The 27,586-nt window shown below is 39.6% G+C and overlaps 1 protein-coding gene across 3 annotated transcripts in view; it reads right to left on the bottom strand.

Annotated features, from left to right (window-relative positions):
- The window catches only part of LOC111246593 (uncharacterized), a 159,822-nt gene that overhangs the window by 40,729 nt on the left and 91,507 nt on the right, over positions 1 to 27,586 (bottom strand). For all 3 annotated transcript variants that reach the window (XM_086984521.1, XM_022796440.2, XM_086984522.1), the window contains exons 5-13: positions 24,701 to 24,885; positions 6,107 to 6,264; positions 5,725 to 5,802; positions 5,123 to 5,440; positions 4,740 to 4,798; positions 4,105 to 4,166; positions 1,608 to 1,696; positions 1,032 to 1,284; positions 567 to 869 (exon numbers count right to left, since the gene is read on the bottom strand). In XM_086984521.1, coding sequence (XP_086840647.1) covers positions 567 to 869; positions 1,032 to 1,284; positions 1,608 to 1,696; positions 4,105 to 4,166; positions 4,740 to 4,798; positions 5,123 to 5,440; positions 5,725 to 5,802; positions 6,107 to 6,264; positions 24,701 to 24,885 — 1,505 coding nt within the window. The remainder of the gene's footprint in view (positions 1 to 566; positions 870 to 1,031; positions 1,285 to 1,607; positions 1,697 to 4,104; positions 4,167 to 4,739; positions 4,799 to 5,122; positions 5,441 to 5,724; positions 5,803 to 6,106; positions 6,265 to 24,700; positions 24,886 to 27,586) is intronic.

The following is a 27,586-nucleotide window of genomic DNA, read 5'->3' as shown; positions in this document are numbered from 1 at the left end:
ATAGACAACCAGACAGAGACGTCTATGTCTCTAGAACTAAAATAAGGATTAAATTGTGCGCCAGCTTCTCTAGCGGTCCATAACAAGTAACCGTAAACACCTCATGGTAATATTTTCAAATAGTCGCAAATAGCGTGATATAAATTTAATCACTCAACTGGTTATAAACTGCAATGATTAAGATAATGAATGATGGCTTCTAAATAAATGAGTTTTAAGGATATCCTGATATTGCTATTCGACGAATTGTGTCTACCTACGTACTGTTTAAACTTTATCTAGCAGAAGACTAAAATGAAGTATACCTATCTTATAGCTGTGTTTTGTTCCCTATTGTGAGGTCGTTTAATGAGTAGGAAATTGTACCTAAGGCACTAAAGGTTCTCGGAGAGAACGACTCGGCATCATTTATGTATATATAGTATAGACTACATATAATACCACACGTCCAATATTCGTTTCGTATAGATTGCAACCGCAAACAAGGGTAGATCTAGCTGCTACAATGTATGGATTACAGAGTTGTAGTATAGCTTAAGCACTGCCAATGTCTCAAATGGACATACCTGCTGTTTAAACGTTGTATTAGAGGTTGTGTTTGTTTGACTTGTGTTAACGCAGTTTGCAGCCGCGAGCCTTGCTTCCATCAGGCGTTTGCGACCCATGGCCTGCAGGATCTCCTGGGCTTCTGGATAGTCCTTCATGGCCGAGAGGACGTCTTCGCGGGACAGCGAAAACAGCTCCGAGTAACCGACAGAGCGCACATCAGCTGTACGACGATTGAAACCATCCAGGTTGAGTATGCCGATTTCGCCGAAGAAATCGCCAGCTTTCATCTGCGTGAGCACCTTACCCGTCTCACTTATTACCTAAAAGGATTGCCATAGGAAAAAAACTATTTAGAGATAATCGCAGGAAGACAAGGAAGGTTTGCTTTTTTCTGCTTTAGATTAGCTCTTCGAGCCGATTGCTGAAAAAGAATTGCCTTAGAGCGCACACATGCTATGAAAATGTGAAGAGTCTTTATGCACCTCAAGGATACCATCAGCGATGATAAACATTTCTCGTGCCACTTCGCCCTTCCTGCAGATCAGGTCGCCCGGGGTGAATATGTACGCACGCATCTTAAGCACAAGGTCATGGAGGAACTCCGGCTGGCACTCCTGGAAGATTGTCACTTTCTTCAGAGTCTTAAGGTTGACATGGAGCGCCAGCTCTGTCTTGAGCTTATCAGGAAGACTTCCCAGCGCCGAATTGATATCGCCTCCACCGCGCATACGGCCGCTGAATAGGTACCAAAAAATCACATGTAGTTTGCACTTGAATGTCTCAAAGTATTGGGGATGTACTCATGTGCTCGTAAAGAATAAAGGCCTACTCTGAATAGTCTTTAAATGGTGACTGAAGGTCTTACGGTGAGAATAACATACTACAGTGAGGACGCCTTTCTGAAGTTCACTCAGATTAATTTAGCCTTGCGAGTTGGCGTTGGATGCAAGCGCCCCCATGAGTCGCTTTGCCCGATACATAAGACCTGTTGAGATTATTAATATTTCAAATGGCAAATGTCGGATGTCTTCAAAGCAGCCCAACTCTTTTGAACGTACCGTGACCATGAGTAGTCATACCAGCGCTGGACTCTTCTCTGCATTTGATGTGGCACTTTGTGGTGGCGCATGTACAGTTTTGCCCCATCCTGCAAAAGTTTTTGGTTAGCCCTCACTTTTGATAAGAAACAAACTGGGAACGACTTCTTGCTTCAATAGAGTCCAACTGATGAGCGTTGTTTGCCCTTTAAGACGGCGCTATAAATAAGAAATACTCTTTCTTAGTTTAAAATTCAATGGGAAAAGCTTTTAATCCAAGAGGTATCGCATCTGGAGTTCTTCTTGTTCGACTGTAATGTATCAGATTTTACTAAGCGCCGTGTTTAATCGAGAAAACACAGCAGACCGGCTAGATCGCGTTATTGGTCACATATCAAGTAATGAGCTGGAACCTAAATTCGAATGAGGATTACCTATTGCTGCATGGACGTTCCGCAGACAATAACGTTGAAGCTCGTTGAAAATGTTTCTGATATAAAATTCACTATATTTTAGACTAATGTTTAGAGATGTCTTTTGCAAGAACCAGCCGCGGAAGATGAAGTCAATGTACGCTATTGAAAGTAAAAAGGTCTCAATCATTCTATGGAGATCGTTCGTCAAGTATACAATCTAGTACGTACTACTGAAATCGGGGTACTGAATGTTCGGCTACCGGAAGAGGGGTACAAATCGGGCACAAAGCTTTAGTTGTTTCGAACTGAAGTTGATACTCGTGCTAAGTGTCAGCTTCGAATTCAATACGAACTCTATTACCTGCTGACTTGGGAGAGATGTTAGGAGGCGAGTGGACCAGCAGACATCAGAAAGATGTAATTACTGCGATTTTAGAATTGACGAACATTAGTATATACTGCAAGGTAAATCACTAAAGTGTGAGAAGGGCCAAATTGAAACAAGCAAGACTTGACTATTCCAGGGAGTTCAGTGTTCCTATTATTAATAAGGCTCGTAATAATCGCTCGGTTGCATCGTTCGAAAATGGAACACGTTATCTTATCATTGCACTGGAAACTGGTTCTGAAATATGCTGTGGCTTTACATTATTTGAAGCTATTTCAAGCATAAGCGAGGCTCGTCTTTACATTAGTATAAAATAATTATACTCGATAAAATAGATTAATTTTCGCTTCAGTGGAGATGTATGTTGGATATGTTAAGGCTGTTAGGAACCGATAGCACTGACTGTTGAGTTATAATTTCTGAGACTCTGATGAAATCGCGCGCTTAGCAGCTTCAACTTTGTTTTTATTCTTCACAAAAACCTCGCAGGAAAAATATATGAAAGAACAACCAATGTCCAGCATTCCTTGCTCCGACAGATCCATAGCGTGTTGCTTCTTTTAATTCATGGCTATTACTAAGGTCCAGACTTCCGAAGGGCTTCTAACTTCCTTGTATGTTAACGTCCCAAAAAAGTAGGGACACAGGTTAGCATGATGTTAATGAAGCCGCAGCTGCACAGAAAAAAAAAGTAACTTTTGTCACATTTGTTATTTTAAATGAAGCCTAAAATTCGAAGGTTCTCACAAGAGCGACTCAAACATTACCTCCGCGCGATCTGTAGATAGCCTGTCTATTACAGAAGAGTTACATACAAAAGCATGGAACCCATTTAGATTCTTAGCCCAGAAAACAGTTATCGACGAGGTTTAGGCCATGCTAAGGGAATGCTTAATGCAAACAGCATAAAAGTAAAACGAGGACATGCGTTCGTCGAAGTTGACTGCCTTAATCAATTATAGCTTGCTAGCTATAATGCCGTAAAAAATATTTCATTGATAATACTTTGGCACACTAGTTGCGACAGATGGGAGATGGAAAAGATTTAGGTCCACTAAGTATATCTCTTTGTACGAAGTGATCACTGACAACCTATCAACGCACATAGTTGAAACTGAATTCATACTAACAAGTAGGTCCTGGAGATAAATGCTATGTTGTCTGACATATCTGATATATGACAATCACTTCTAGGCGGGTGCAATTCAGACCGATATCCGTCTTGATTTCAAATAGACATTACCATTTTGTTGTATTTTTTGCTTTTTCATTGAAATCAAGGTTTTAACGGGCGTCAATAGGTCATCATAGCCGACGATTTTGAACAAAATCAACCAGCTGGTTAACACGGTAGGTAGCCTAACCGCAATTGTCGAGTGAGTCACTTCTGACAACTTTCCGTGGGAAGCTGCGACTGCTATTAGATTCATAGAAATCGTAAAGCAACAAATTTGCTTATATAAATGTCGCGTAGGCCCGATACTAAGTGGATGGGGTAGAAACAAGTCGAAGCTTACTGGTCGTATATAAGTGGAGTTTTGATTTCAACTGTCTTGAAGTAACTAGATTTATCATGATTTGTCCTTTGATTTTTCCTCGAATAGGCTCCTTCGGTCATATATCTAGTTACAGTATAGAAAAATGTATTGATATAGATCCAATGAACAACGGTGATATCCATTAGTGAGGACACGTGACTTGGAATTAAACTTACCAGTAAACGTTCAAATTCGAGTCGTGACGCGTTTCGATTCGTAATGACGTTTCCTACTTGTCCTGAAATATTACGAGCATGGAGTTAGGCACCTTTTCTATATTATACCACTGCACTTATCTAGGCCACTTTGCCTCGTTCGACCTCCGTTTGTACCTATCAAAGTTCAATGCTCTGATATTTGGGATAGAGGCCTCGTGTACACACGATGATGCCTAGTTGCAGCCATTAGAGGTGCGATCGCACCTAATTGTTTTGAAAAAACTCCTCAGCTCTATGTACCGATGCACAGTTAGGGGTACATCACTCAAAAACTATACTAGCTGTGTATTTTAGTAGAATTGTTGTAGACCATGGACCGTTTAAAGAAGTGCGACTATCCATCCTTCTAGCATTTGAATAACAAAGAAGCACGACTGCATAGTAGAGCTCGCTGAATGCAGGCATATAAAATCAGACCTAACAGCGATGGTAAAAGTGCCTCTTGACAAAATCTGGTTACAACTGTAGCTTGCTTAATTATTTTGGTCGCTTTATTTTCGGCACTGACGCTTGGTTTTGTTAGCAGGTAGTCTATTTCGACGAATATAATAAGCTAGCCTGAGAAAGGACTAATATCAATTGAACTTACTTACCCACGATTGTGGCAAATATAAACACGCCAATTAGATACGAGAGAATCGTAAATGCATATCTGTAATCATTATAACAAAAATACGTTTAGCGTTATGAATCGTTATATTCCTAATAAACTCGTGTTATTATGAATATCGGGTCGTTTATGTAAAGTCAAGATTTGCTAAGCCGGTTCTAAACCCAGTTTTCGAAATAAAACCTCGCCCTGTTCAAATCCTAATCCGATGACCATCAGTTGTCTATAAACAGGACACGGCGTCAAGTTAAATCGGACTGGTGATTTGCATGGTTTCAGGTAGGAAGAGTTGCCGCAGGAAAATTCGTCCCGAGCAGGAAGGCTTTTGTAGATAACTGGCACGCCGCTACTTAAGTTTGAACTTACTGCAAGTTTGAGCTGGGTGTGACGTGATCCCCGCCAATGGTGGTCAACGTCAGCGTGGACCAATATACGGAGGCAACGTATTTGCGGGTAATGGCTCGCCACTCGGAGTTGTTGGCCTTGTGCGGATTTGTGTACGCCCAGGCGCCGCGGAAGTCTTCGAACTCAGAGAGTATATAGTGAAAACAGCCGAACCAATGCGACAGCAGAAGAAGGATGTGGATCAAGTTGGCGACCCGCCAAAGGTTCGGATAAATGGTGCGACTCTCAACCATGTAGTAGAATCGATAACAGCGGTATACCTTGATGAATCGGGGGAATCTGTGACGCCAATTGAGAGCAGCAGCAGCAGCAGCAACAACAACGGTAAAAATTATGCAAAAAAACGTGTGCATAATTACGTTACGCTTGCTTTATTTTAGATTAAACTGAGTTTCAACTCTCATTTTCGCTCCGGCCATTTATAACTGTGCCATATGGAGTGGGATGTTGTATCAATTTCAATGAAGTGGTTTACTTCTTGTGCTAAAATATCTCTAACATTGTTTAGGTTAACTGGAGTGTTCCTAATGAAAAATACGCTGTAGCATAGGACAGTTATGTACCTGAGTAATGGCGCAAATCCAAACCTTAATTGCAAGAGGTCGAGTGGGGTCAGGGCGACAATGTCCATCAAAAAGCTCCTGTAGCGCGGCACAACCACAAATAGCGAGAAATATTAAATTCCTAATCTGTTTATTTTAATTTCCCAGATACAAATGAAAGTCTTCGTCCTTCGCGACAGCTAAAAGATGCCTGAAGCACAGCTTTCAGCACACATCAATTAGCTGTTTTTCAATTCTACTTCGAGGTACTGCCATAATGCTGACACATCCATAAGTTGCGGCGGTAGAGGTTATTACATACATGCTACTATTGTACTCGCTAGCATTATCAGCACAGGTTCTTGTTAGCCTGATGGTGTCTGTTAATTTGATTGTGACTAACCTGGAGCGTAGGTAGTGTCCGGCAAGCTTACTAGCATCGCAAACCATAAGGCCTTGTTCGAGATAGCCCGTTCGGAACTGAATGGCAATATCTAACAGGTACACAAGGTCCGAGAATCCGTCGAACGCTATCCACATGTGGACCGAGATATTCTGAATCTGAATCAGGACATTCAAACAAGATGGTAGGACTTCGTACGAAGTATAAGAGGCTTCATGGTCGCAACGTGTAAAATTGGCTTCGTTACGTTCTTATATACACTAATCTCGTTAATTAGTATTTATTTACGTGTTTGTTCCATGTGTTTATCGTCTCCGAACAAGAATGGCTTTAAACTGCTATCCTTTGGGTGTTTATTCAACGCCTGCTAGCAGCATACGTTAAATGTAATTAAATTGTTGACTTGTATCGAATGAGACGACTAATGAAAGTTCCTATTAAACATATAATATAAACAGAGAGCTTCTTAAGTTCCGTGTGTGTTTTTAATGGAGGAGTCTTTAGCCGTGAGCTCAGTCGTCTCCCAGTTCTTGCTATGCCATTTACGTATTTATTTTGTTACTCATTCCAGCATTTTTTGTTAAATCCTGATAGACCATTGGGCTACTGTTTACGTCTGCGATGTACTCTGTACTCACATAAAGTATATTGTTGATGTGCCACATACGTATCTTGTTATTCTGCAGACTATAGATCGCCTAACTGCAAACAGTCGATCTCGGCTATAAATAGCGTTGGAAATCCTCTTTGTTACCGAACAAATGATGTACTATATAGCATGGTATAAAAAAAAATGGTAGGTATTTCGATTTTCCCGGGCGTATAACCTAATTAAAATTCGCAGACAGGTCTACGGACCAGTAGTCAAAAAATAGCAACAAAGGTGTGGACCACTTGTCAATCTGTTAATCAAAGCGCTTAATATTAATCTGCCCATACAAGTATATAAGCAATTAGCTATCACTGGTAATAGATGAGAAAAACTGCAATTTATAAACTTATCTCTTTTTCGATGTAAACTTAATATTGAAATATTAAGTAAACATCGAAAGTTACTGGGATCCTCAAATGAAACCATCATTTGTCGAACTAAGTTATAATTTCGTTAGACCTTTGAATACATAATGGTCAAATGCATAATATATTTAAACAACACTCAGCACATAAAAACACAGATGATATATTGGATCGTGAGCGTCACAGCCAAGAATATGATCAATCGTAGTAGTCGACTGGATCGAGCCTATCGCTTGCCGCCTCATGCTTGCTATCATTATAAAGGTTGCCAGCTTTAGGCCCAATAAGAACCATAATTAAAATCATTGAGAAGCTAAATATTCTGAAAACAAATTATAAATCCTATTCTTTCTGCCTTATGGCCCTATACTGATCATAGCGTCAGCGTTTTCTTGCGAGCCCAGATCTAATAGCAGCACTTGCTTTTCTATTACAGAAAAAAAAAAAAAAAACAGTGGCAATGATTTATAATAGTGGCAGATTTTGCCCACCCCCATTTCCGGTTACCGATTGCACAGTGTTCAGTTTCCTTCATAGGCTAATCTTACATCTAACATATTATATGGACTTTGCAACTCCAGACCCTATCCAAATAGATTACTTTCGTGTATTAAATCTTTTTCGTTCGCATGAAGTATAAATGCTGTTTCAGGTATACTGCATCCTTAGGTCATTCTTTTAATTTCGGAAATTGGCGCCATCGCTCTTGAAGTAGCATAAAACGGATCGTAACCTCTCAATAACTTTGATCTCCATTTTTACCTTAAGTCCTACTTCCGCGTTCACAACGTTAAGGAAAGCATTTCAGAATCTATCTGATCATATAATTCTGTTTCTTTCCGATAGGAGGTCATGAGACTGGCTTCCATCACCGTACAAGGGCAGACCACTTACAATTTATATAACTTTTTTTAATACACGGTTTCCAAATCAAAGTACGGATACAACGTGCATTGCTCATGCAGAAGTGCTTCGAAAGTGAATGTAGTTATATGAACAAAAGTAGCGTATAACTTCGACGAAAAAGTTCGCGCTTTCCAAAGCGACCAACATTCAACGACAGGCAGTTATCGTTTCGGAGAAGCGATCATTGATGTCAACTAGCTCGAAACACATAGCTTCTAGATAGCACAGAAAAGATTCTTGCATATTACTGCGATATACAATATGACGCTTGCATGAAGCACAAACATATCGGGACATGGTTATTACCTTCTAAATATTTTAGGTTGTGTACAGTCATGTGTATTTAGGTGCGAGTGGAACCTTATTATTGGCATATAAAGAAGCAAGCACATCATAGGGGAGGTAGTCACGTCTACAGCGGCTCATAGACTACCTAAAAATTCGCCCCCGAGGGGGGAACGGCAGGGGCGGGAGGTAGAAACACTTAATTGTGTCATTCTTTATAAATGTGCTAGCTGCCTTATCTTGCGTGGTTAAGCTGTGAAGCATAAAATACATAAGTCCGCAAATGAGATTGAGTTGTTGCCAATTAATATGTGTGACGAACTTCGAAAAACGCTAAACATGTACATATACCAGTATGTATAGAATCTAAAGGTCTGCTTGAGAATTTGGAAGAAAGTTTTGTCGATTTGACATAAATCAAAGAGTATAAAAAAATGACAGAAAATAGATATCCAAATTGTTGTGAAGTGAAAAACTATTCAATTCAGAGAATTTTTTTACTTAACAATTTAAAATGAAATTTTGATGGTAAGACGAGCCTTAGAGCCACAATACAGGTGGTAATAGATGTCGGGGCGGCTTGACTTAATTTATATTAAGATCATTAAACGGCATTGGCAAATTCAATGCAATATAATCGCCGTACGCAAAAAATGGACCTCTGCACAAGGCCTATTGTCCAAAGCAGTAGAAATTCTTTTTCTAAGCATCGACTGTCTACTGAATGGTGCAAGTCACGCTCTACTAGTCTGTACTATCGAGCATCAATTGCTGTTGAAGGTAGCAAGTTATCTAGGCGGGCCGACGTCTGCAAAGTAGGACGCGACTGTAGCACAAGTAGCGTCTAGTACGGCTTAAGTACTAACACAGTACCGTTTACGTTCACAAAACCATTACGAACGGCTAATGCATTCACCATAACATCAGCACCGAATCAGATTCTAATGCAGAAGGGTCGAGCAGCCTAAATACGGTGGATCAGTGGTCTTCTTAGTTTACGTTGCTTCTGGAAGTGTCATCTGGATTTTATGACTCCTCTTCCGACCCATTGGAGTAATCAAGAATCATTCATAAAGAAGAGTTGCTGAAGACAATTCTGTTATACGTACTATCCGCCATTCATTTGCCTGCAGTTCGTATCAACACGATTCTTTGTAAGCTTTCCGGACAATGCTGCTGGAAGCAGGACAGTGTCATAAAAAGAAAAGAATGCGTTATGAAAAATATTTGAGCTTCTTTCGTCTCATTTCTAATTTAAAAACGGCGTAATATGGTAAGCGTATGCTCAGCGAGAAGTACTGTCTAATAGGAGATAACTACTGGAGGCAAGAAGATTTGAACTTTGAAAAGAAAAGTGGTGCATGTCACTAATATCGATGCGTTTTCACAATATTAGCCAATCATGTTTAACATATTAAGATGTAGTAATTGTGCATTTTCATGTTTTGCCCCATATGTTACATAAAACTAGACAATTTTCGAAAGACAGACAAATTTGTTTTTGTTATGACTGTGAATTAATATATCCCATAGCGATACCTCTATCTAGAGGCTGCCAACGACTATCGAGCTCGCTTCTACGACTAACGCTTTTTCCTTCATAGTCTTCGTTCTTTCATAAACTGGATTCTGTTCGTTACATCTCAGCAGGCATCCGTTTCTCTTGCACAATCATCTTCCGGCCTTTATCTACACTGTCTCCCAGACAGCTGTCTAACCTTCTGTTAATTAATTCTCCGACGTCGTTCCAGCTTTGCTTTGTTCGATTTCGAGCCGATCTACCTATACTTGCTTTTACCTTAGCTTAATTCTCGAACGATAAGCCCTGCCTCTCGTAGCCGCCGGAAAGACTCGAAGATTTTCGTGTATAGCTAAATTAATGACTTACATGGGAAAAACATCGTTCATTTACAAACCTGGATTATTAATGGAAGTTACTCGACTGTACTAAAATATATTACAGTTCCTTATAACTAATTAAAATGTATGTCCTATCAAATGATAACTGGAATTAAGTGCTAAAGTAGTCATTTAGTAAGAAACTTTACAGAATTGGCATATTTTGCCAGAATATTAATTTTTGATAGATATTCAAAAACAATGTTGTTGTTGTTGTTGTTATTGTTGTTACCATTATCCAATGCCAATCTCGTTTACCAAGACAAAAGGTTACTTTGTTCACTGAGATATCAAACACTCGTGGCGTAAATACGTTTACTAAAGCTTGTGGCTTTTGCTCGTTGCAAAAGTTCAGCGCCGTATAAGCTCATTCGCCACTCTGCCCTGTACATAAAACGTGAAACATTTCTCCGGTAAACCCTATCACAAATTCGTGTGTACGCTGACAAACGGATATCAAATGAATGGAAATACCTACAATGGCACTAACAATACAGATCAAATGACTTGCAGGTAACGGTAATGACCTACGTTTGGCTTACAGGTAACCGATACGAGAGCTGTAATATACATCAGCTACGCACAGATCTTCTTTAGTATAAACATTCTGTACATTATTAACAATGTCAAGAGATTTTTCTAGTCGCTGTTGATTATAGATCGTAACTAACAATGAGTGTATTGACTACTCGCATCTTAACACAGATGGCGGTAGGCAGTGTTATATCTAAACACTTTTTGAAACTGATCGCTCTGCTAAATACGACAACTTTTTCTATGAAGAGCGAAAACATCGCTACGGGTAGATAGAGGTGGGTTCCCTAAAATAGACGAACATATGTTTTGGATGTTGTCAGAACATCTAAAAGTGCCCCGTCGGAGCAAATTTTATCCTACGTCAGCACTTTCCGGGGGGGGGGGGGGGGCTGTTTACTTTAACGCTAAACAACTAATTGTGATTCCTCTTGTTATTTGGTCACGTATCCCAATTTTTCATAACTTTTCTATGAAATTATTGTTGTAGCCACTCTTCGCCTAACAAACTACGGCGTGAGCTATCCTTCGATTTTGTTGATCGAGCCTTCAACTTCAATCTGGAACCTTGTGGTAATTATCACAATAACCTGAAAATCACGGTGTCTCTTCGCGGGTGTTCTGCCCATTGCGATTAATATTAGCTACAAATTTATGGTAGAAAGCAGGCATAAATGTTCATCCTGATTATTTTACCGTATTTGCATTGAGGCTTGGATCTTAATGCACATGTTACGGAGTTAACAGCCTAGAGAAGCAGCACTCGTTTCAACTTAGTTTCAAGCAACCCATAACAGTAAAGTATTAGACTACAATGCTTCTGCACTTTCTTTACAAGCCGATTATTAAGCACCTTATTCGGAAAAAAGCTGGCTCACTTTTCAACATCAAGAGTCAAGGTCTGTTGAACAGAAAATCTGGCCAAAGAACACCAATCTCGTGAATAGCGTATAATCTTTGCTCCGTTCCATGCTAAAGGGCAAAGGCTTTCATTGAGGAACGATTTCCAAGATGGCCAAGTCGCATCGAGGGTAATCGCACGATAGGCTTGGACTTCGAAAGGTACCACTTATGGCTATCTAAGCTTGGTTTGGCACTGATTTCGTTAGAAAACTTAATAAGGACGTATTGTTTCTCTTAGGGATGTTACAAGCTTCTTTGTCCCGTCACTTTAACGGTTGGAGTCGCTGCTCATTGGTTAGTGAATTTCCTTACACCGACCGTTTTTTCTTCCCCAATATATCCAAGTAGCGGTCGTGATACGTAGGCTTTGTTTCACTTATACAGTATTGTTGCGTAATCCCGAACACCCATATATTAGATGCGCTAGACGTACGCTATATATTTTGATATAATCAAAAGAGGAAATTTTATTTTATGAATTTTTACCAACCTCACAAGGTTGCCTAATCTCTTTATAGACACTACTTATATTTCGAGGGTAGACGTTAGAGTATGTTTACCTTTAATAGTCATATGGAGCTTTATTTTCCCTTTGGGCATGTACTTGGGTTTAAAAATACACTGTATTGATTTATTGGGGAAAAAGAAAGTTGCTACTCTATATATATTAGCCTATGGCGTTGCGAATCCAACATGATGATATATCGATAATATCAAAATGTCGACCCTTTCAAACTCATTTGGAACATCTCAGTTTATATAGATAGTAAGTATATGAATACTGGTTGGGACCCATACAGCTTCTAGCCTATATTATTATTATTATTAAACATCAGAATACAAATACCGAGAGAGTTTATCTCTACATGTTTGCTTTTGTATGGATAACATTACAAGCAAAAGCAAGCAAGCGGTACTATTTGACATATGCCTTCCCTTTAGTTTGCGAAAAATTTGTGCTACGGCATCTGCATATCGAAAACGCGGAATAATATCGAAAATTCAACGCATCGAGCGATTCCTAGCACCGCTATGTAATTTATTAAGTGTATCAAAGTGTATTCCTCGATGTCCGAACTAAATGGGACCTATAATATCGAATGGCAAAAAACATGCTTCTTACAAACAACGTGCGTATTTTTAACGATCAGGTTTGTAATTAGAGGTTCGTGCTCAGCAAAGTCCTACTAATTGAGCATATACGGAGTATCGACATGTCCTCAAAGACTGCACGAGATTGATGCTCACTTTGACAGCCAGAGTCAGCCAGACGTTTTGATGTTACAAATATAGCAACTGAAGTGTAATAAGCATAATACAGAAGAGTGCATTCTAAATATAGACAGGAACATGTCTATGGATTGGATGATAAGGTGAGCTGGATCAGAAGGGTGGAAAAGCACTAGTCTAATGATGGTGGCAGTTATGACATGAATATGTTAAATATAGTTTATGCGTTCCAAGAGAGCATACCTTTAGTGCTTTTTGTTTTGCACGTTTTTATTTACTGAAGTTAAGTTTCTTCAAGTTAGCGTAAGTCCCCGGTGCCAATCGAAATAAGTGTCCGCCAATTGTCCACTATATCAAAGACTCTTTTTGGTGTTATGCTAAGGAAATTCAATCAGGATATTAACGAATTTACCTTTGCGACTCTAATCGCCAGGATTTCTAGAGCATGTCCTTTTCAGGGCAATATAAAAAATACTGTTGTCAGAAACTGTCTTTTCTCTAGAGAGCATGTACGTCTTGTGTGTGACAAACAGTATGAACATCTTTTACGGAAAGGCAAATATCATTTGTATTGCTCTCGTTTGAAAAATAAATCAAAAAAATGTTTCAAGTTGATAATAAGTTTGACGTTGACATTTTCGTACGCGAAAGTATTTCGAATTTTTCGAAAAACGCTATGCAGTTCATATTGCAGTATTGCTAAAAAATAATATTGGTTGCTATACATCCTATTAGCTTAGACTGTTTTGAATTTAATTAGCTCCACGTCAGAGATTTTCCTTTTTTCGATGTTAAAAACCCTATGATCACCTCGGCAGCTGCGTTTTTGCCCCACAAAAGCCGTTGGCACCTGCAAGTACTAGATTCACATTAGCCTTGTTGCTGTAAATACTATATTAAACGTACTATGACTATTACAACTTTACTACCGAAACTGATCATACAATTAATTAACTATTAAATAATAAAAAAAAAATACAATTAATACTGTTCAATGCATTGAACAGAGAAGTGGCCTAATTTAATGCTAGTTTTCTGTGAACTGATCTGTACTACCCCTAAATGGGTATGCGTAGCAAGTTTTTTAGAAAGTATAAGCAAAAACCTTTTAAAACGGAACCAATAGCATATTCAACACAGAGTTGTTATTAGCGACGGGGTCTTGCAGTTATCTATTCAAGGAGGCTTTACCTCCCGTTTCTTCCTACCAGCTCTGCTCAACGGGAAAAACCTCACTCCTATCACACCTTACGCCAATCTCTGCGGAGGCAAACAGAGAATCGTTGAAGGTATTTAGGCTTATGCATACCGAGAAAGTTCACGCTAACATATCGCGTCATGAGGTTCTGTAAGAAAGGTAAAAGACATACGACGTGTTTTGATCGGAAGAAAAGAAGCAATATTTTCTTCACAGTGCCGACTTCGAACAGAAACGATCGGGCTTAAACTTTGCAATTGATAATTAGCTCGACGTTTTTTTTTGTGAGTGTAAAAGAGTTTGGGTTATTCGGAGAAAATATAAGAGGTAAAGCTATTCTCCGCTGCAGACATCCCTGTTACCGTAATTCAATCTGATTTTGAGTAAGCTTTGCCTTTAATCGTACGTAAGCATTGGGAACGCATGCGGAGCTATGCAGTTCGTCTTCTGACTTGTTCCTAACTATCGTTGGTTAGAGACAGTGATTTCCCTAACAGACACATGTATATGAAGCTAGGAAAAGTAAAAGAGAATGCAGTGGGTAGAATTGTAGTACTGATAATTTCACTTTGTCTGCTCGGTCTAGAAAAATAAAGTAGAAAGTTCTGTCTAATTTCAATATAGCTCAAAAACATATATATAATATATTGTAAAGGAAACGGGCCGCCGGCCATTTGCTGAGTCACTGCTCAAACCTCGAACTTCATACACCCACTGACAGTTGCGTGATTGCGAATTTAAAAAATCTATTAGACTCGCGACTATAGGTGGATAAAATCCCCTCTTGCTCTTAAAGCTTGTATATTGTAAGCCTCAATTATTTCCACTGCTCGATTTCTAGTTAACACACTATGGTCGTTCTTACAAATTTAAAGAATCGACGCAGCAAATCAAGGTTTTTAAATGTGATAAAGAATTTCGATTATTAAGTCAGGATAATACGAGAAAGCATAAGTACGTATCTCATCAGAAGCGCACTTTACTATGTCAGTAACTGATAAGTAGCACTGTATTCCACATAGGTTTACTGTGTTTAGGCCGATTTGAATCTCTTAAAACGTGATGATGCTTAAGCTGAGTATACCCGGCTGCGCGCACACCATTTGCTAACCCCGTTTGAAATTCTAAGCCTTTCTAAATACACAAAATGTTATACTGAGGAGCCAACATGGTTGAGCTAAAAATATTCCTACTTCGATTTTTCTCCGCTCCTCGAGGAGCAGCTCGGCGGTTCTTTGCCGCTGTTGTTTATTTTCAATTGTTGGGTCTATAGCCTTCCACTACACACGACAGTCCAGCAGACTAAAGGAAACTGGCTTCATACATCAAATTGTTGAAGGGAAAGCACATATAAAGAGTGTTTCAAGTTGAAGATGATCATCTCCGTTGTATTTGGGGTCTTGGGCTTCGTAGTCGTGGGTCGATGTCGTTCTTTTAGCCTGTCCACACTTTGAAATATTGAATAAAGTCAAAGAGTTTAATATTTCGAATAAATATTTTAGAGCGTTTCATGCAGTCGACTAGATCCTGCCCACATTATGAACGAATGTATAGTGGTAAAAATAACTTTAGACTAAAACTTTGAGCGCTGAATGCTCCTCTATTGGTAGCTGGTTGTTTTCGTAGACGCAGAGTGACAGGTGGACGATACTAAAAAACTTGCCAGATTCATTCATTTTCATTTGAATAAATTACTCCGAGTCTTTATTAGATAACTTAAAGACTTGGTAGTCAACATACGTTTACTTACTCTTTCCCCAAAAAAAGAGCATACAAGAATCAAATGACACTTGTCATCATCAAACTACGCTTGTTTTAGATAGAGCACGAGGCAATTAAAGATTTTATGATGTATGTATCCAATGGCAAAGTGGCCAGGCAACTAATATATATATATTATATATATATACGCTCGATAGTGCAGTGTTGTGTTTTATCGACCACTCGAAACTGTTTAGCGACCCGAAAATTCGAACAACCTTAAAACTACGCGTTATGAGCAGACGAAATTTAGGTAAATATTTACATCGGGCGTTTTGGCAAATCGTAACTCTATCGGATTAAGTGTCACCATAGAAGGACGGATTAATTTAGAGGCATGATATCGTCTAAAATAAACGCTCATTAGTTATGTTATATTGTTTTCTTCAAGATAAGAGTGTCGGTGGGATCCATCGGAAATGGTCTGGGCAAAGAGGCCCTTAGTAAAACAGTTGTTCACTATTGTCACGATTATTTTAGAGACGGAAATGGGAAGTGACTACGCCTCAGGACCCCAAAAATGGAATAAGCTGCTATGATGACGGAAAATTCTAAGCAAAAATTGAGCGTGAACTATGCGCTTCTTGTCGGCGCAAGATGGGACTTTTCTAAGCACGCGTTATGCATTTAAGAGGAAAATGTCAAAGATGACAAAAAGAGTAAAATACAAACTAAGTTGAGGATAGATGCAGACGCATCTAGTATACCAGTGACAATTTACGGGGCACACAATCGCTTTGCGCAAGATATAGGTCAGCCTGTGCCGCCTACATAGAAAGATCATTTAGAGAATAAAATCCAACAAAGGAAACGCAAGTATATAAGGGCGAAAGCTGGCGTGCACATTTGTGGTGCGTACCAGGAGCATCTATTATTACGAGATATTGCTCGAAAGGAGAACGGTCAATACTGATAGATGCATCAAATTCATCAAGAGCCTAATAGATACACCTTGCGGCAATTGTCGGTGCACAGCTCGCAGTCCGCTTACCCAATAACAATGCACAACCTTATCGGTAGGCTTCAATCACGATGATGGATGGATGAAAAAAGCATCTAGCGATGGATTCAGCCTATATTTTCCATATTTAAATCCGTACGACCCTAATTACTTTTCAATTGTTTTTCGCGAATAACTGAGGGGTTAAGTGCGTAACGTAATGCATCCCGAACGCCCAGATATCGTATGGTAATGCTAACTGTAGATACCCAGCTGTTGAGAAGCTCTCAAAATGTTGGCTAAGTAAATAATTAATAAAGGAAATAGACCTCACATATACTAAAACATGATTACACTTTGTGTGGTTTAAAAGTTATTCAGGCTTTTCGATCATGTGTTTTTCAGACTATCTAGTCCTAAACAACCTTTCTGGCCTACACATGGTGCGCTTTGTGTATCGAGCCTGCGTGACGACTGACTTGATGATGCAAACAATTTTCATCTTAAAAAAATAATTTGTTTTTGTACCACCATCCTAATAAATATTCAATCTAGTTTGAAGGATATCAATTTTAATCTCGCAGTATTTACAAGGCTTCAACTAAACTTTATCATATTCGAGAGCCACGACCTCTTTTTGGTGCAGCGGCATATCGACTGTGTGTTCTACACACAGACATAAGATGACGCTTTAAAGATCGTCTAGTGCTGGACGTTTGATTTTAAATCATCTTACGTGCATTAAGCCCTGCTTTGAACTCTCACTTTGGCTGCATAGTGTGGTCTTCCAATCTTTAGGTCGTACTATCAGTCGGGCTATTTCGACTGCGATTCTTGAGTCAGTATCTGGCTGACGACTGCGTCGACGGGAATATTTTCACGATCGCGCTCTTCTTTTTCAATGGATCTAGATGATCACAGCTGGTATGGATGACAGCCTAGACGAACTTTCGCTTGAATAAGCTTAACATCTGATGGAACTGCAATGCCGCCACGTTTCGAAAACATTGTTGGGAAGATAACTATGACAGCGCGCCAGAGGGCGCTAATATATGCGTGACATGGTAAAAACATACGATCAGGTAATGCACAACATGGCAATATCATATTATGTCCATACTCTTGCTATGTGATGAACGTTCTATATAAAGCTAGGGATAATACCACTCTGTATCGAGTTGAACTGAGGTCCCAGTGGCTAAGTTACATTGGTTTGTCGAAAAAACGTTAAGCTTTTTAAACCAAAATTGAAATAAATATTTTTTATAATTTAAAGTGTTATTGCTAAATACCGGCCATTGTGTTTGATAGCCTTCGATGATGATAATCTCATTGCTGCAGAACTTCTGTAGTTTTAACAAGTGATTTTTGCGTTTCTCTATTAGACTAGACTGACATTATTACGGGAGTTTGACAAAGATCGAAACAGACAATGGTCTTGTGATGCAAGATCCGAGCTGTACATAAAAAATTTCTTAAACAAGTTCGCTCAATGCTTTGCAGCCATCTAAATATGGTCTAGCACTGTAATAGCGATGATAAATGATGCTTTTCGTATTTACTAGTTCTGGTCGATTTGTTCCCATGGCCTGTTGTACCTTTTTTAGTCGTTGACAATAGAGGTCAGTCCAAATCAATTGTTTTGCAAAACGGCGACCGTTGCTCATGCGCGATTCCTTTCCAATCCTACCAGACAGATAGTATCACTTTCATAAGCCTGCGTCTTGGCCTTGGCCCAGGTTATGAAACACATTTTTTATTTGTAGTATATTATTACCGTACACGAGCCACACACACACACACACACCCATGCTTCCAATCACCCTAGAGCGTTTTTGCGCATATGCAAATTCGATCGAGTAAATTCATTCATGTCAGCACGTGTGTCACTTAAACCCTGAACTTTTTTTATAGTCTTTTCTTTAGAACAGTTTAAACTCTCTGGTGGTCAGTTTTTTAGTGGTACTATAACTATTTATACGTGGGTTTTGGGCAACTTCCGTAATAATTTCGTCAACTTTTTTCGTAGTCGGTCGACCATTATGTGAAGCGTCTTTCACACTAAAATTTTCGGAAAGCAATTTGTTGCTATCTTCCAGCCGTTACTTTTGATAACCCATGTTAATCATAAAGGAGCCATATTTTTTGATGGGCCTGAGCAGCATTTGTGTCTTTATCGTAATAAAATTGTCAGAAATCTCAGTTAACTTCAAGACGTTTCGTCTTAGGTCTGAATAAAAATGTTCTGACAATTAAGCACAATTTTTACTGCCAAGTCTCAGCCTCTACATAATAACACTCTAGATAATAATAACTAGAAAAATGGTCATGCGATCTGTACTTAACAGGATATAGAAAATTTGTTTAGTTCTTTCGTGTGGTATTACTGTATGACAACTTTATGATTGTAGAGATTTCGCAATGGCTGTTGTAGTTTGGCGTAAAAAATTAAGTTCCGAATGAAGTTAAAAATGATTTCGTAAGGACACATATATATATAGCAAGAAGCTTATGGCGTCAACAAGCGCTTTCACTAACACCAGTCGGACCTGCATAAATTGGCTCTCTGTCAGAGCATATACTAGTTCTCTAAGTTTTCCAAGTTTTTCAACCGGTATATAGAAAAGAAAAAAAAAGTACTTGATACAAATTGACTGCTAAGTTTTCGGATTACGTTCATAAGAAGCTTATAATAAATATTTATTATTATTGATTGAGCAATTGACTTTCTGTTGCTTTTGCTGACGAAACTACCGATTTTCTAGCTGCTGGTCGAACAAAATTACTTCCCTAAAATCCCTAAAAAAAAGGTGAATAGCTCGCACAGTAATTTCCATAAAAGCATTTATAGTCGTTTCATATGTCACCTTAACGACCCGAATATTTTTTTGTCTTTTTTAGGTATTTGTTACTGAAAAAATTATTATTTAAACGAAAAACATCCTTATGGTCTAGGGGCCTCTTAATTGTATAACATTCGAACACGTATCTTCTATCGGTAGCCTCATGTTGTATCAGCCAATAAGCAACAGCTGACCCACGCGTGGTCCGTGTAAATGTTACAATAGACGCGTAGGCAAATTCAAATCGACGAATCATTATTCCACCATCTACTGCCATTGTAGCCGGAATCCGGCCCACGTTCTGGGAACATCTAAGGCTTCGCCCGTCATTTATCGCTCGTTGGGTCGTATGCATTGGCAGCACCCCCAGCGACCTTTCGACCTAAACAGCCAAACTAGCTACTACTTAATGCATTCACCCATTCATTAGGCAGCAACGAGTAATCTTTGTCCAACCATACATTCTCTCTCCCTTGAGGTCTGTACCTATTTTCACATTTGCGTTTCATCCTAACGAGGCCACATTCATCAAGACCATGTTATCGTCCGCGTGTGTATGTGCGCCGTCCATGTGGTGCGGCAGCGTTTTCGATGCTTATGGTTCGTTCACAATGGCTAGTTCAACAAGCCGCGTACTCAACTGCTACTAGAACTATGAACTTTGAGGAAGCAAGGCTGTCTGACGACCAATCAGAGGGGCGCATCGAGTTGGACAGGGCAACTCTTGCACGATTATTTGATGCAGAGGGGCTACGGTGGATCAAGGAAGTGCCGCGACCGTTTCATATCGACGGCATGAACAGCAAAAGCTCGACTCGAACAAGAAACGGCTAACGAGATTGGATGAAAGAAAGAAAGATGGCTAGGCCAAAGTAGAAATAGGAAAAACATTACGGTCGGGAATAGGACAAATAGACAGCTAACTATAGATGGGAAGGGCATAATCTAATTAGAGCGAATCAAATTATTTGGTCTGAGTATGTCACACGTAAATGTGCTCGACAAGTTGAGAGTCATGCACTGCTAAATGGTGGCGATCACAACTTTTCATGTTCTATTATGATACCGCCTATCTATTGCCCTATTATGATAAACAAAGGCTATTAGTGTTGGCTGTTACGTTTTTCGACGCACATATTCTGTTAGCTTCTATGAGTCGAATTAATTAGACAGTTGGAAGAAAGACGGTCATATAGGACAACTGATATAATGAGGCCTAAAAACTTGACCTCTCTTCGGTTATTCCACACTGACGGCTTCGCTGCAGAATGACAATGTGTAAATGTAAGGCGTCAACATCAAAATAGCGTTTGGCCTCTCATGACGCTTCTTCCATATTCTTTTGTTATTTTCGGATGAAAGATCTCACTGACAAAGTGATGCTTCGTTTAGCCACGAAATCATTAACTTGGGAGGAATAGTACGTGCCTATGATCATGTCTACCGTATGATTGTTGTAGTCGGAAGAATCCAGTATCGGGTACTTGTGAAATGTTTACATATTGAAACGTTTTTGTAGCATATGATATTAGGAAAGTTAGTGGAAATCACTGAAAAGATACACACATTATCTGATTCAATGTTCACTCAAAGGCCCGCATAATGGCTGTAATCATTCTGTGGTCTGCTAAAATAGGGTATAGGTAGAAGGTGTTCGTCGTACATCGTTTTGTAAATAATTTATTAAACAGCCATATATGTAGTCGACTCAAGAAATGCAATATGTGGTGGAGCTAGCTTAAGTGTGCTTCAAATAAGGAACCTGTGGGCTGTACTCGCCAAGAGTGGACTGCGCCCTGTAGAACTTCAGTGCCACTCTTTCTTGGAGTGCCCTATGCTAAGACTGCCGAAAAGCCGTAGCTAAAAGTTAGAGCGCGGGCCTTCACTTACAAATGCACTTTGAGAAGAACAAGGGAATTCAGTAACAGTATCCAGAGGCCCGAGAGACCTGTGTATCTGACCGCCATAAAACATCAATTGTAGCCAGTATTCGAGATCCACCAGTGAAACGACCATTGATAAGGCTTCAAAGGCGGCAGAGCAATCATTCGACGATAATTGCGACTCGTAAATTTATGCTGTTCCTAGTCAACGACCAGAGAACTAATGACATTGTGTTGCTCAGTGACTCCAACGTCGTTCTGGACGCTCTCCATTGAGTAACAACGCCTCTGCTGTTCGATCAACTCTGAAGTGCTCTAAGCTTTCGCGAAATTGCCACGAGCTCAGTATGCATTGAAAATAAAATGTTTATCATCAGTGACTACTACCCTCACATATAGGTGAAAGTCTGAGGAAAGGAGACTGGCGTAGAATTGCTTGACGTTGATTTCAGTACCGTTAGGATCCGACCCATATCATCCTAATGGCAATCGCGGCCTAAAGCTATTAGCAGAAACGAGTGGCTATAACAAAGGAAAAAGCCTTTTTAGAGAAACGGAATCGGAAATTCTTTTCTCCGAGACTCCGCTAACGTAATTAAGAGGTGATGTGGGGTCCACCGTCTACGATGTGCCAGGGGGTCTCACTGCAAGTACATTAAATCAAATCAATATACCCAGGGGCTCACTTCTTGTGCAAAGCATGATGTAACCCATGTTCTCAAAAGTTGTAAGAAAGTTACTTAAGTTGAGATGCATTTGGTGCAAGTGAAAACGGGGTAGCTCTAAGGGTCCGTATAAAAGTAGATCCAATTCTATCAGTTACTGAATATCTTCCGTGTGGCATTAATCAATCGATTTAATATACAAAGTAATGGAAATTAACATGATACATTACATATATACAATCGATATGTTGCCGTCTAAAGGATGATATGCTGATGACACTCATTGAAATATAACATACATTTAACTAACGGGACGTGTACTTTCAGTCTTTGACGTGAGATGAACATAACACGAATAGATATCTAGTAAAAACGGGACCGATCATAGTCATGCAAAAAAGGTTAAGCCTGCTCGAATAGAAAGGGTATACGGGTTGGTTAACTTGTGCTTATTTTACATATACATACGTATTTTCTTAATAAGTTTAACTAAGAATATGACTAGAGTCGGGTAAACGAAGTTCCAAGAGCCTAACACAGAGTGAACGACATAGTTTACATAGGGGTTGGAGAATGTGGGTTGAGCTGATGAGCACCTGCAGCCAACTACGCTAGATATACATTGAATGTCAATTAAAAATAAGCCAGACTAGTCTTGGACCTGACCTGGTAAAATGGCGCTCGTTTATGATGGCGTGATGTTTTGTTTCTTTGTTAATGTTTTGCCTATAAGCTACCTTTTTCTGAAGCTTCTAAATTATGTTAGATCTCTACAAGTGTCGCTGTTGAATCATCATTTTACTTTAGCTCAAAACCTCCTTCCGTTCAGTACGCGAGCCTGAAGACTATTAAGTATATACGTAGATACATTGCAACAGCGATATTAAGTACCTTTGAAGGCGGGTTCGTTCTTTTTGCTAGCACTTCGTGAATAATAAACGGCGCAGACTTTGCCGCGTCGATGGCTGAGCAGACGTTCGATGACTTTAATTTAAATGTGGCAAGAGCGATTTTGATTGATACAAACTGGACGAAAAAAGTATGTTTGTCTCATTATTTCTTTCTTATTTAATACATCTTGCTGTGCCAATTGCATAAACGTAAGTGTGGTTCCACTGGTAGAGGGTAACTTTCGAAATAAAGACTTCAACTAACCCGCCTAACTATACGATGAAAGATTAGTGTATGCGCTATGTCGCTAGCTACTTGTAATTATGCCAAAATAAATTAGAATAAGCCACAAGTATCGGGATAAAATGTCGGATGCGCTCGCTCATCTCTGACTGAATAGGCTACTGCTCCCCAGAACGATTCAAATTCTATTCGAAATCGCTTACGCCCAATGAAAAACACGCGACCATTTCTTCTGTTACTTACGTAAAAACGTGTTGATAACATCCTCCTAATTTGCAAGTCAGGATTTGAACGTCTCGTTTAGTGAAGTTCGTAATACATGTGTATCTCGATAACGACCCATTTACATACGCTGATTGAACTCTTGATAAAAGGTTTGTAAAAACTGTAGTAGCTGTTTGGGTGAAGACTGTACGTTTCGCTTCACTGGGCCGTCCAACTTCAACGAAGATCAAGCGCACGGCGGTCGATTCAGTCGTAGAGGTGGGCTATATATAGTTAAGGCACTATTCCTTATTATCTTTACTTAACGAAGGTAAACAAAACAACCTATTATATTCAATGTTAAAGCTTAAATAATGACCATAGAATTTGTCATTATATTTGTCGCTAAAGTAGAGTGATGATTCATCCCAGAAAACGAGATTTTCTGTGTCAACATAAAGCATTAAAGATCTTTGGGACCTTCAAGTGGCAAAGCTTGGCCCGTGCTCAAGGACAATTTCCATTCGAAGAAAGCCATGATCTGTGCGATGAAAAAGGATCCAATCGTGTAAAATCTAGTCGTTCCCTTTCGCGACGCTAATGCTGCAACAAAACGACGAAAACTGAAGGTATAATGAAAATTGAAATGAGTGGTTTTTCGTTGTGCCTGTTCCTTAAATGTTTCGCTAGCGGACTCTCACCCTTTTCACTTCTACTTGAATCAGATACACGGCCAAGTGTTTGTGCGAAGGTTCGATAACTTCCTTGTAACTATGTGTGTAGAATTTTGACGGAACATATCTAAACATTCGGTCGAAAAATAGAGGCAGGTCGTTAGTAATGGAGGGAACCACATGATTGGCTAATCTTCCATGACTGCTTCTATTAAGAGCGTCTCTTGTTTACCGTTAACGACTTCAGTAGGTCGGCGAAAAAGTTTATGAAATCTATCTTCGCTTTCATGTCATCCTGTTCTTCCTGTACATGTATGGGTCATAATCCAGCTCATTGATTCCTGTGCTTTCATAAGCTAAACCGCACGCCGTAAAATATACACAAATAAAAACCAACTACAAATACTACATAGGCAGACAGCGATATAGCATAATGAATGAAACCCTACAGTGAATCAATTTGATGACGGATTTCTGTTAATCTTTCAATGAAGCTATTTTTCGCCAGATCGTCTCACCTCGGTGAATGTCTGTCTTAGAATAAGGGCCCACGCGTTGTATAGGACGCAGATGGTAAGCACCCAAAGCCAGAGGAAGAGCGCGTTCTCGTCGGGATTGATGACGCCAAATAACAGCTGCGAGCAGGTGGCTTGAGAGAGCAGCCGGGTACGCTTCGTGGGTACCGTACCCTCCGACACCGGATCTGAAAGGGACAAACATAACGCAGGCAGAAACATTGTCAGTAATGCTCACGTAATGTAGCAACGTTATAGGTAAACAAGCGACCTGCCCGAAGCAATGCTAAACGCGGTTTAAGGACACAAAACTCAATGTTACCGACATGTACGATGATGGCCTTAATCGGCCGACAGGAAATGGGAGACCCCATTCGAATGGTTTATTCTTACAACTGGGAAGCTGCAGGTTGAAACTCGCTTTCAGACAGTTTACTTATACTACTTTTAATATGTTGGTGGTTCTGATAGATCCAATTAGAATGTGCGAGAGTTGGGCAATGTTCACTGGACACAAGCTGGTCATATACCAAAAGTATCGACCTAATAAGGCTTTCTTTTCCATAGACCGGGTAAATATTATGCCGATGATTACGGTGGTGAAGAGAGGAAAACTGTGATTTGGCTTCAACGATAATATCTCCTCTCAGTTTACTTCACGAGAATGCAGCGAAACGCGAGGTGATAACAGTATTAAGCTATAAGTGCTCACTCAGCGAAGCTAGCTCTTTTTTACGCTATTTTAGTTTAGATATAGACTCTTTATTATCGATGGCTATCAATCAAATTGGAAAAAGGGGTCCCTTCAACCACCATACAGATGGACGGGCTATCGGTGAGAATTGGCCTATCATTTCACATCTGATTTTTCTCGATTATTGTCAAAACAATAATCTAGCGATAATAGCTAGTAGATCGTAGTAATTCCACGACTTTCAAAATGTCTAATTTCTAAGGAAAAAAAATTCCTTCGAGTCGAAACTATACGCATGCCGTTACAGAGGTGCAGTGCTGGATCATTATTCAAACGCCTATGAAGGCATTAGCTCATCGTAACTTTTTCTCGTTCAATTAATACCATTATATTGTTATATAATAATATATAATAGTATATAATACCATTATATTCAAGAAAATGGTTTTACTTAAAAACTTGATTTACCCCAAAATAGATCCGAGACCCTAATAGACCTAAATTAAGGTAACAAGAAAACTTATCTGGGTATCCTATAAGATTCGCTTTTAAATGTTTTTTGAAGTGTAATTTTGGCATAGGTTTACAGAATGAATGACGAACTTGTTCTCTGACGAAACCATAATTGTGATACGTATTGCGAAGGGTATTGGCTTATGGGAGCCACGTACTTATTGCTTTTTTTTTTTTTAGTTTGTACCTTCCATAAAATTAGGTCTGTGCGATAGCACAGTGAGTAACGTGCTTGCATACTGAACTTAGGGAAATGTAATGGTCTAGGTTCGAATCTGGGTGTAAACACACTTTGTTTTATGTTGGAAGCCAACCGCCCGAAGTAAGTTCCAGGCGTAAAACACGAAAAACATCTGCCATAAGACCTATGTAGGTACGGTCACGTAAGTCATATGCCCAACTTAGACATTCTATCGTGATAAAATGCACCTACCGAATTCGATTCGGCTCATTTTAGTACACTTCAGTCCTTACTGTGTAGCAGGAGGTATATGTCAATGCATCTTTTCCGCCACTTTCAATTCAAATGGGTGAAGAAAGCTCAGCCCTCACGTTAGCTTCGATCAAAAGCATTGCTACAGAAGCGGAACGAGGCTAGATGGGGTCATTTGAGAAAGCAGATAACCCTCCGCCGCCGTTTACAAAGGAAGCATAAGTGAGCCAGGCGTAGGCGGTTGGTAGGTGGAGCGGTGAGCAATGCCACAGCAGAGCTTTCCTGATTGCAAATCGTTGTTGCGGTATCGAGGGAGCTCTTCAGCAACATTGTGCGGGCCTACTGCTACCAGGCCAAGCCTTGAAAAGGATGAGGAAAAGATGCACTTTATTCTGCACTGGCCTCATTTAGCCTCCACTGGCCGAGTTGAAAATAGCTGCTGTTTTTTGTGTTAGAGTACGGCACGTGCTTCTTACTTTGATGAAAGGCGAAACGTCAATGACCTTCTAACAATTTCGTGAAGCAAACCATGTTACAATAGTCGCAGTGAGGTTAGCGGAGGAAGAGAAACTGGGACTCCCGAAGAACTAGGTTAGTGAATTTTTTGGCTGATCGGAACCTAGGCTGGTGAGGGGGCTAGGCGTACAATTCAATCGTGAACAATGAAACTGATTCATTGCAACGCAATAGAGAAGATCAGGTTAACATATCGGCAATAATCGGCAAATAATCGTAGATACTGACCCAATATAGCAGATGCAACTGGCCTGATTAATGATGTAATTGTATCAAGCATTTACTGTGTTATATGTTCAGAATAGAAATGTATCGTGTGTGCCATTAAGAAGCTTATGATGGGAAAATGGGTTAACATGGTGAGGGGAAAAAAGGTCGCTAAACAAAATCGGTGTACTCGAAATAGCTGCTCCAGCAAGTATTTTTATTGATATTATTGGTAATAACGATAATAACCCTAAACGTAAATCCCTAATGAAAATAACATTTTTTTAGGAGAGAGTATATATATAGGATTTGTATAAAAAGGACGCAATATTTACAGCGTGAACATAGAGAATCAGGCCAAGGTTGTTCCTGATCATTGTGTTCAACACCACTTTGTACCACCCGAGTCGACCAGATCAAAATTAGCTACGAAGCACTAAATGTCGCAAGCGTTTAAATCAAGATGAGTAAATGCAGAGCCTTACGTACGTCAGCTCGTCTAATGTTTCGTTTAAAGACGATTATA

Source organism: Varroa destructor, unplaced genomic scaffold (assembly GCF_002443255.2).
Source record: "Varroa destructor unplaced genomic scaffold, Vdes_3.0 BEIS01000003.1, whole genome shotgun sequence".
Taxonomy (NCBI): Eukaryota; Metazoa; Arthropoda; class Arachnida; order Mesostigmata; family Varroidae; genus Varroa; species Varroa destructor.
Note: the sequence above shows the minus strand (reverse complement) of the source record. Positions and strands in the feature narration are given on the sequence as shown.